The 11,888-nt window shown below is 32.4% G+C and overlaps 1 protein-coding gene and 1 long non-coding RNA gene across 2 annotated transcripts; one reads left to right on the top strand and one right to left on the bottom strand.

Moving 5' to 3' along the window:
* Positions 1-683: 683 nt before the first annotated feature.
* Positions 684-2,390, bottom strand: LOC131660401 (small ribosomal subunit protein eS25y). The gene is made up of 4 exons (XM_058929647.1): positions 2,306-2,390; positions 2,139-2,213; positions 1,887-2,021; positions 684-953 (listed from the first exon to the last, which is right to left on the bottom strand). The coding sequence occupies exons 1-4, from the start codon at positions 2,306-2,308 to the stop codon at positions 840-842; spliced, it is 327 nt and encodes a 108-aa protein (XP_058785630.1). The 5' UTR covers positions 2,309-2,390; the 3' UTR covers positions 684-839.
* A 6,557-nt stretch (positions 2,391-8,947) lies between these two features.
* On the top strand, positions 8,948-11,453 carry LOC131660402 (uncharacterized). The gene is made up of 2 exons (XR_009300838.1): positions 8,948-9,062; positions 11,198-11,453. It is a non-coding gene; the product is annotated as an uncharacterized LOC131660402 (long non-coding RNA).
* The last annotated feature ends 435 nt before the right edge of the window (positions 11,454-11,888 follow it).

Below are 11,888 nucleotides of genomic sequence, written 5' to 3' on the forward strand. Positions count from 1 at the left end.
ATTTAACTTAATTTTGTACAAATATTTTTTTCTCACGTAAAACCACACTAATTATTTCACTTACTCATTTCAAGAAATCAATATTGCTATAAATTGGAGTGATATGAAGCGAATTTTATTTCATGCAAAACAATATAATTCTTTAAATAAAAAGTAGTGTTATGGCAAAAACCAGAGCTTCAATTGTTCTAGCTGTTCTTGTTTTGGCACTATTTCTGAATGGCAACATCGCTACTGAGAGTGTAGAAAAAGGTTGTCCACCTAAAAAAGATGATTCTCATGATTTCAAAGATAAGTATTTTAATTATTTTTTGTGCTTGAAATTGAATAAGTTATGTTATTATGTTGATCATAAGTTTTGTCATGAGTACTTTGACAAGTGTAAAGATCACAAAACCACCACAGCTAAAGGTGCAAATCCAAATGCTGGGAGCCAAATTCCATGATCAGAGATTGTGGCCATGGTTTGTTTTATAATTATTGAATAAATTTGTGTGAAAATATTATTGTACTATGTACTAAATTAATAATCTTCATCTATGTGTTTTGTATTATTGTACTATTTAGTACCATATTGAAATAAATTCACATGTGTTTCATTATTCTCTTCCGCTACAAAATACAGTAAAGCAAGGATAGTAAATCAAATAGGTGCTAGTTCAATAAACAGAAACAAGAAGATATAAGTCAAGTATGTTACCAATGATAAAAGGGAGACAAACTGTCAATTTAACTTAGCAACATATAAACTAGAATGAGGTACAAGCCCACGGCTAGAGAAAAATACTTAATCAGAGTCATCAAAATAACAATACATCATAACTAAGAGCGATATGAATTTAGGTGTTTGTAGCTCTGGTGTAAATCTGTTGGCTGGAGTGGGATGATACCAACCTGATCAAACCTTTAGCCATCAAATCTCTTATGGCTCTCCTTGCAAGTGATCCATTAATCTGCAGAGTACATCCAATTATACAAATCATGAGAAACATGTTCTTCATATAAAAAGTTAAAAACTAATAACCACAAAGCAGAAACAGAAAATATTGCTAACATTATGAAAATTAATGTACAATATTTGGTTCAACCGGCATTGCTCAGAATTCATTCTAAGCAATGCCAGTTGAACCAATATTATACATTGATTGTCATGTTGCGCTTGCATGCACACATACTTATAGTATCTTGAGCTATATATAATGAGAATGTTGTACAGAGTATGATGAAAACAGCAAACAACAATCCAGGAGCATAAAGATAAACATTTTAAAGAAAACAAAGTGAAAATAAGTAATCTAGATTCACAATCAACAAATCAAGCAAATCGTAAACCCACTTTATTGAGACCAGCAGTAAAGGATTCTTTTTTCTCTCAATTTTGGGCAAAAAGTAAACATAATTTCTTGAAACCATTGATCAAGCAACATGGTCATATTTAATATTAACTTCAAACAAAAAGTTCACAAATTACTAACTAGTTTCATATTTCAAAATCTATAATCTGTAATTTTAAAAGTTCCACCGCACTTAATCCTCAAAAAAATGATAATATTGGCCGGGCATTTACAGGTCCACATAAGAGTCAAACGGATTATAAATTTAGAAATTCAAATCTATAATAGGATTTCATTCGCAAAAAGCTATGCAGACGGTTACACACATCAACAGGGTTAACATGGGTTAACATCTCATAATAGACCTAAGATTGTATTTCAACTCAGGTATCACAAATCTAACCATAACCATGGCAATTTCAATATCAATTTAAACAATCGCAACACACATAAAATCAATCAAAATACCACAAATAAAACTTATCACAAACATTCTTAACCAAAAAACTAATCATCAACAAATCAACAGAAAAAGGGCCAAAGAAAAGGTACCCTCAAACGATCAGAAAGAACAGAAGGAGTAATGAGCTTGTATTTGGGAGCCTCAGTGAGAAGCTTATCATAAGTTCCCTGATCAAACAACACCATGTTATTCACCTTCTCCTTCTGCTTACCCTTGCTCCACTTCTGTTAAAATCACAAAATTCAACATTAACATCACACTCACACAACAAAAACCATCCATCTCTCAAATCTAATCTTACCCAATTCTCACAATAACAATCAATCAGCATAAAAACGAACCTTCTTCTTCTGTTTGCCACCACCAGACTTGGCTGGCTTGGAGGACGGCGGAGGAGCCTTTTCCTTCTTTGGAGCCTGAAAGTACCATCAAAACATACACATAACGAAAATTAGAAGCAATGATTGGAAGAAAAACCAGAGGTAATTGAAGGTTGAAGAGAAAGTACCATGGTGAGATTGCAGATCAGTGACAGCCGCAGAGAGAGGGATCACGAATAGTCACAAACCTAAATCGGCTAGGGTTTTACAACTTTTTTGTTATATGAAAAAGGCGAAAAGAATTGGGCTTAAAACATGACCCAATAACATTCAATTTGGCCCGCAATTTACTCAAATATGGCCCAATAATGTTACCTAATGAAAATTTAAGTCAATTTCTCATCCCTTGCTATATGGGCGCACCCCTAGGAAAAATTGGGAGATGCCTCTTCAAAGTCAATTTTTGTCCTTAAAAAATCAAACAACCCTCACGTTTCTTAAGAAAATTGGTTCAGAGATACATATTTGAAATTTTGCCTGCATAATTTTTCCAGAATCATTTTTCAAGTATTGTGGTGTTTTCAATTCGACTAAAAATTCTGCTACTTGTTTCAACGATTAATGAAAATGAATATTATAGAACCACGTAAAGCTTTAATAAAATCAAATATTATAGAAACCAAATATATTAGTACAACTATTATTCTCAAAGTCGATTAAAATTAAACAAAATACAACCAAAATACTTTATTGTGTATTCCTAATCCTAACACCTTCGTTTCTCCTCTGCCTACAGTAAGCCACGACACTCTGTGCCTCAAAAGAATAAACTTTACTAGGTCGATCGCTTCATATCTACCTCTCGCAAACACTCAGGACTTGATGCCCTGACGTGTAAGCCACATAATGTTTTGACTGTGCGGCAACATATTAACGGCATAGTCATCCAATGCCTACAAATTCTCCAGGAGATTATCATGAGCAGGCTTGAGTGGACGTCCAAGAGCGTCTTGTGTTATGTAAGGGTGTGACACTTTATAGAACTATATTATGTAACCCTCAACATAGCTCCACTGAGATGTGGCCTTATGAGTCCGATACTCCATCGGCACCATATGATTCTCAAAATCCGCCAGAATGTCATCCAGGTCTCTATAGACAGTATGGATAAAAGCATCCTGGAAAGATGACCTGGAATGATCTGCATGTACCCAAACTGCCGCATGCACCGCTCGGACAAATATATGCACATGATGTTGGTCCCACATGTCAACCATCGAGTGTATAATGAAACGGGGTCAAATGGAACTCTGTCCCGGTGAATAGCGTATGACCTCCTTTTTACATCTTCATGTTGAGTGCAGTCAATATACACACGCTACGACAAGATATGATCATTCTCGCTACTAGGAACAAACCGACAAGTATCTGTATTTGGCCAATCATGAGTATAGGTCGGGGAATGTGCAAACCAGTGGATGAGGTGATAGTAAGTCATGATCCATCCCTGACGTTAGGAAAAAAGTACTAGTAACAAGTGTAAAAAGAAATAACTAGTTTGTAACTTAATAGTGTGATTTGGAAACTACCGTAAGCAGAGTATATGAATCCGTCATCTGCTTTATCGCCCATTTGCAAGCTTCGTTCAGGTTGTGGTACAGTTAAACCAAGCATAGTGTCCCTCAATTTCACTCGAGAATGGACTCCAAGTCGATGAACTATTATAGGTATGCCACGTCCACATAGTTAGCACTTTTGTCCACAAACATGAACGTGCCAACCAGGAACAGGAAGTAGCACCTCAGGACACACTCCCTATGGTAGTCAGCCCATAAATTATCGGTGTCTAGGTGTTCAAATGTCTCCAAGTCTTTTCATAGAATTCCTCCAAATAAGAAAACTTGCCATGTGCACCCCTGGTGTTTGTACATTGCTCAAATGCATCATCATATTCAGCTCCCAACAAAGTCACCATCATATCAATAGCCTCAGACCTGCTAATCTTAGAATGATCAAGCAACCTTCCTCTATTGGGAAGGTGTAGTACGCATACTACATCATCTAGTGTAATAGTCATCTCACCAATAGGGAGGTTGAAATACGACGTCTCACTGTGTCATCTCTCAGTAAATGCAATATGCATGCCACTGATGATGTTGGTGTATCCAGATGCACATATACATGCAAGCACGGAATTTTGGAGTACATTTCGGAACCAGACATCCTCGAGCTGATAAAGATGGTGAATCTTTCTTGCATGATTCACACATTTCAGACAATCACCCTCCTATTGGAAATTAAATATAACATGGTCAATTTAGTTGAAAAAATATAATATAGAGGAAGCTCAAAAATTAAATAGAGGAAGTTCAAAAATATACCTCTCTTTTCCATACATGTGGAGCCACGAACTCTCCAAAGTATATGAGTAAAGACGTGTCTGTGGTCCCTCCTGGAAATGGTCCTGCAAGGTGGGGCAACCTTAGCAACTGGAATATGGGGTGCAACTGGCACATCGTCATCATGGGCCGCACGATTATGTGATCCTTGCCCCCGTGAAAGTCAACTCCAAGAGGCCGACGCCTCCCTATCGTGAGGCAGATGCAGTTAAGGTGGGTCACCTGAGTCTTATCATTCCTTGGTTTTCTTAGTTTTCAGTTAAATCCTCATCCCACCTAGTTCGGAGATGCATCTCCAAACTATTTGTTTAATTTAAAAAAGGTATGTTCGGAGATGCATTTTCGAACATACCTTTAAAATAAATTTGGTTGTGCATCTCTAAATTTTATTGAGGAAAAATAATTTTTTGTGTGTTCGGAGATGCATCTCCGAAAACAGAAGGCATATTCATTCATTCCAATTGATATAGTACGTTGTTGCCATACAAATTAAAAATCGCCAAAAAAACAAAAGGGATGAATCTGCAAATAAACTCATAGTATCCATGTTAATAACATAATACGGTAAATCGCATATGCCAACAAACTGTAACTATATTGAAATGTCCAAAATATTCATGTCTCCGGATCTGTAATGTTAATGACACCAAAGTCATAGAATAGATCTACACTAGATTAAAACTCATCTTTCAACCTAAAACAAATGAATACCGCACAAAGATAGAAAAGCAAAATATATTGCACAAAGAGAGGAAAGCAAAACAAACAAAGACGTACCAAAACTTACGAAATAAAAAAAAAAAAAAGAAACATTAAATATATGTGAAAACCACTTATTTAACTAATAGAGAAACAAGAACGATTTAGAGACATGATTTTGGATCAAAATCGATGTTGACATGTTAAAAAACCAACTCTAAGTAAAAAAAAATGTTATTGTCCTCTACCTCTTTCATTGACGATTCCGAAAACAATTTATCGTTATGCACTAACCAGATAATCCACATCAATGCATGTCAAATTAAAGCAAAATTTTCCTAGACCTAGCTGGTTAAACCCGAAAGAAAAAACTCTAAAAAAACACACCAACTCTTCAGAGAGACAACCGAATCCCTAAGAATTTAGACATAAATACCAAATCTCAATAATTTTTCTTTTGAGCAGATTTTCCTTTTTCGAAAATTTATTATTTCTTTTAAATATTATTAAATATATAATAGAATTGAAGAAGAAGAAAACAATCATAATGAAATCAAAAAAAATACATAATATTTAAGTGAAACGAAAATTTAAATGAAATAGAGCAATACATTATTTTTTATAATTTATTTTACAAAATAGTTTTCTTTCCTGACATTGTCGAAATCAACCTATAGTTAAACACTTTTGAAAATCAATGTCTTATCACTAGTAAAAAATAAGCGCAATCTTTTAGAAAGACTTCACCATTAGTAGTGGCAAGATGAGGATCTTGGTCATTAGTAGTGGCAGGACAAAGAAATCAGTATTTAACGAGAGGCAGGAAACGAGTATGAACCACAGTGAGACCATGATGAGTAACAACATTATCATGTTTTTTTCAAAGTAATCAAGTAATGCATGTTTTTCCTACTAGTTGGTAAGTGGTTTCAAAAAAAACTAGATTAGTGAAAACTAAAAAGATAAAAAAAATTAGTGATTTAAGAAATTTGTGACTTAATTAAAAGAAGAAGGAATCATTGATACCAAATGAAAAATAAAGATGAAACAACTCCTTGTAAGAAATGTTTATTAATAATCAAAATTGGAAAATTCATCGATTTGAAAACTTAAATTAATTAAAAATAATAATTGTTAAGCAAAAAAAGTATTGAATGAGTTGGAAAAAGTATTTGACGAGAAGAAGGAATTATCCAAGAATAGAAACCATGACTTTTTCTCAAAATAAAAATGCTTAATTGCAATTTTGGTGTTTGGTATTTTTTTTTTAGTTTTGGTCCCCTATTTTAAAATTCGGAATTTTAGTTCCTATATTTTTGTTTTTTTTGAGGATTTTGGTCCCCTGCAAATTTGAAGACAATTTGCAAATTTGAGGATAATTTTAAATGAAATGACGCTCATATTGATGATGTGTCAATGCCAGTTCAGTAGTGAAATGTTAGTTTATTTAAGATTTAGGTTGAACATGTCATCAATGTGAGTTCTATTTCATTAAAAATTGTCTTTGGATTTGAAAGGGGATCAAAATCCTCAAGAAACTAAAATAAAGGGATTAAAATTAAGAATTTTAAAATAGAAGGACTAAAACTCAAAAAAATAATAATAGGGGACCAAAATTGCAATTAAGCCATTAATATCTAATACATTAAAAAAGAATGACTAAAATATAAATTTATAAAATTAAAAATTTAAATATTAAATATTATAAAATAATAATTTATTTGTGGATAAAAAATAATTGGCATGTTAGATTTTGTATTCCTCATATTGTAATTACTTATATTAAAACTTTAATTACCTCAAATCTTGTTGTAATTTGTGAAAACTATTTTTTTTTTTTTTGTTTATCACCACCGGTTTAGTCCGGTTCGGGGGTCAGTTCTGGCATCAAGTGGTTCCAGCCCCCTCCCGATCGCAGTTGCGGGATCGAACCGTGGTTCTCCCTACCAAGTCCAGCACCAATCACCCCTGAACCAACTAACGATTGGTCAAAAACTATATTCTTCTTGAAGTGAAAATATCTTGGTATAATTATCAATATTAAATTCTAATAATGATTCGATCTTTTTATATTATGTAAAAATATTATCATAATTTATGTGTTTTGTAGTTGTGTATATTATTATACACTCATATAGCTGTCTACATACTTTTATATAATTTAAAATCTATAAGTATTAATATTTGAGAAAATTAGCCATTAGGCACTTGTCTCACATGCTTATGAAAGAGAATGATGAAACTGCACTATGATTTAAAATTATGATTGTAATTTTGTGGTAAATATTTATAGAATAATAAAATGTATCCAATTGCAATAAAAAAATGCAATTGTGATGAGAATTATTAAACTAACATTGAATTTATGAGAAATATAGTTGAGATGAAAGAAAAGAATGATGGGAAAATTTTGATGAGCAAAACATGTAAAAAGACATAATTTTAAGTTTCAATTTTGCACGAAACAAGTGCATGATTTAAAGTGTATCATAAAAGGAGGGTCATTTTTACTCCAGAAATTTAAAAGAGGTATTTTAAATCTTAACTTTTAATCTTAATTAATCTAATGACTTTAATTTATTATTTAATGTAATTATTTTTGAAAATATTTTTCTATATAAAAAATCAATCAAATTAAATCGTTAAATTAATGAAAATGAAAGGTTAAAAATTGGAGTAACTCTTTTGAATTTATATATATATATATATATATATATATATATATATATATATATATATATATATATATATATATATATATATATATATATATATATATATATATATAAAATATATGACATATGAGAATGCAATTTTTATATGAGAATGTGAAGAAAAAAAAGATTCACCTATAATCTCCATCATTTATTTTAAAATTCAATGGTTCAGTTTCATTCTCACATTCTCATATAAAAATATCATTCTCATATGATATACCCTATATATATATATATATATATATATATATATATATATATATATATATATATATATATATATATATATAAAGGGAGCGTATCCGGTGAGAACTAATATTTATGTGAGAAACGAGAACTATTAATATCAATCGTTGAATTTCATTAACGTTTTAGATTTAAAGTTTCTAATATGAAGATCACCTCACTGAATTTTATCTGTTATGCTCAATATATAAACTTTTCATACGAAGAGATTCTTACTGAAAATAATTCTACTTGATGAATTAATAACTTTTATAAATATACTTACTTTTTGCAAGTGACTTCAAATGGCAAGTGTAACGCCCGGAAATTCGATTATTCGCTTAATCTAGACGTTTGGAGTATTTAGTGAAGTTTTCGTATTTTGAGACGATTTAGTCGATATTAGTTCGGGATAGCGGATCGATATTTAATCAAGAGTTTTGATATTTTCAGTATTAGAAATATTAATGGAATAATATTTGAAGTTTTGGGAATTTTCTGAGTAATTAAGATTAGACCGGAAATATGATATATTGGTCGAATTTGGATTGTCGGTGTTATTTAAGGGCACATTTGGAATTATTAAATTGAAGTCGGAAAATAATATTAAGAATAATATTATTTGTAAGTCGGAATTATTATATCGGTGGAATATTATTAAGTGATATATTGGTTATTTTGAGTTATTATTCTTATTGGGCCTAAATTAGTTTGTGAAGAACAAGTGAAAGACTAAGCCCAATTGAAATAATAAAATTAGGGTTTAGAGATGAGAAGAAGAGTGTTGTCATTTGAAGAGAAAGAGGCAAGTCTTGGAGAAGAGGAATGAGCTTGAAGATTTTCATTCATGGTGCCAATTCGGAAGAGCAATCGGAGACCCAACAAGTTGCTTCAAATTGAATAAGGTAAGGGTGAGATTCTCTTCCTATAATGGGGCTCATGAAACCTTGTATGTGGGGAATTGGGTGTGTAGATTTATTGCATTATCTTATGTTGAATTGTTGCTATAAAAAAAAAGAAGAAGATAAATAGAATTTATTCAAGACAATCTAAAAAAATTGAATGGTTATTTCTGTTAACTATGTTTATTATTAATGAATCTGGAACTGAGATAACCTTGTCCATGGTGCCGATACTGTGTGAAAGGTGGAGCTTACCATAAATGCCCTTTGACGGGTGGCACAGCCTGTGACGGCGCAAGAATGCCCATTGACGGGCAGCATAGACTAGGCTGAAGTGTGTAGTGACTTAATGTTATTTTTATGCATATTTCACATTATTTGAACTTTTTTTCTTTTGTGTGTGGCCTATATGTACGTTTCTTGTTTGTCTCTGTATGTGGCTCTGTTCCCATGTAAATATAATGGTATCATACCATAGTGATGAAAACATGATCCTGACATTTTATATAGTTCGAAAAAGTAGGATAGGCATGTATAACAATATTAGATATGAAACCAATAAAATGAAAACAGTATAATGAATAGAAACAAAATGAAATTATGAACAGTAGGAATTATAGAATCTAAGTATTCCAAAATGTCCCGTTTGATCGAAATAGCCGAATTAAGCGGTATAATTAGTTGTCCAGAATTTGATGAAAATTTACGTGGTAGCTAAGTTTAATTAGTATATTAACGTGGTGGTGTTCTTTTGTCGAAATTTTGATATTAATCGGTCAATTAAATTAATGGTTGAATTGATTTTCAATAACCCTATTTAATTAGAAAATACCTAGACTTAGATTAATTATTCGGTTTGTCGGTAAATGGCGGTATCTTGAGAATTTAACCGAACGAATTGAATAACCGGTAAAGAATAGAATTGTATTCGAATTAACCGGTTGAGCTGTGTTTCTAGTGACTTGGGAGTATAACCCGAAAATTCGTAAAGTTGTGAATATTAAGGATTTAACTGGAAACTAGATAACCGGTAGTGACGCAGGATATACCCGATTAATTAGAGATTATTAGGTGAATAATTTTGGTTAGTTGATAGTGGATTAGTGAGTTAATAAATCGACTAATTTATAGAGAATTATAAGACTAATTTGACTTAGCTTAATGTGTCGATTTGTTGTGATGATTTTGTCGTTATATGAAGTTATATGTTTGTGGTGTTACGCCGAAACATGATGATGTTGTGATGATTTTGTTAATATGTGAAGTTATATGATTTGCGATGATGTGTCGAAACATGACGATGTTTGTGATGAATTGTAATACGTGATGTTATATATATTTGTGATGGTGATTTTGTGACTAAATGAAGGTGAAATATTATAGTGATGTGAATTACCTCGAATAAATGGTAATGTGATTGTGATATAGGCTTATGCCTCGTGACGATATGTGATTTTGATGAGTATGTTGTGTTGTCTTGTTTGTCGAGTCACATTCCATATGCATACTCTGTGACGGCCTGAAAACTATGGCAAACATGACGGCCTGAAAACTATGGCAAACATGACGGGCCAAATGGCAATTGGTGACGGGGGCTGAAGCTCCGATTGGTACCACATGCATATACATGAGTCATGTCCCATGTGTCTTATGTGATTCATAGTTGTGACGTTTTGTGAATATATTGTGATTGTATTTAGTGACTTGTTAAATAATGGAAGTATGTGAAAATGTGAATTGATGATTTTATGAATAGTATGATGATATCAATACCTGTGAGTGCAATTAACTGAATATGTCTGGGTGACTTATATGTGATGTTTTTGTGACTAGATGTATGACTTATATGCGGTGATGTTTTAGGATTAGAATTGTGATTTATACTTATAATGAATTGTGACTTGGCTTGCAAAGTAAATGAAGTATATATATAATTGATATGAATATGAAGTGTTGTGACTTGTTGTGAGATTTGTGAATTAGTGAAAGCATGAAGTGTATAGCAATATTAATACTTGCGATGTGATAACTATATATTCCTGGATCCTAATATACAATTTATTATGCGCTCACTTATATGATTTGATATCTCACCCTTTACTCTTGTTCGCCGTTGCCTTTATATTGGTAACGTGCAGGTGTTCGAGTATGAAGATTTAGTTGCCGTTAATCGAGTCGGTTGTCGCTCTGATACGTAGCACTCGGGGGAACGATTTATAATGTTTATGATGTTGTTGTTTATTGTGACTATCCTAGTTTATTAGAATGATATGTTAAGTGAAGTTGCTTTATTAATATGATGTTGTTTATGTGATTAAGATGTTACTTGAGTCGGAAATTGAGAATCATGACTCCGCTGTTTTATTAATAAAAGAAGTTATTCTATTTTAGAAAGTGTTATGTATCCGCTAAATGCGATGAAGTGATTTATTGTTGAAGTGAATATGTGACGCCTCATTTGTTTGTCGAGAAAATTTTAAATACTCTGATATTTTCCGCATTATAATTGCCGGGTAGAAATGGGGTGTTACAGCAAGCCATTCAGAGCACTTAGATTTGAAGATAAGGAGGGCCTGGATTGCACGAATGGCTTTGATATCTTGGGAGTTGGAGAATGCTCCACAGTCCATGAGACTGTGCCATGATGATAAGCTGGAACATTAGAGGGCTCAATAAGAAATCAAGATACTTAGAGGTTGCAGCCCACCTCAAAAAGCATCAGGTATCTTGTTTTGCTCTTTTAGAAACTAGGGTGAAAATAATAAAGTTGAGAACATTAGAAAAGCCTTTGGTCAGTATTGGGATTGTAGTGATAATTATGTGCACCAC

The sequence above is a fragment of the Vicia villosa genome, linkage group LG3, assembly GCF_029867415.1.
Source record: "Vicia villosa cultivar HV-30 ecotype Madison, WI linkage group LG3, Vvil1.0, whole genome shotgun sequence".
Taxonomy (NCBI): Eukaryota; Viridiplantae; Streptophyta; class Magnoliopsida; order Fabales; family Fabaceae; genus Vicia; species Vicia villosa.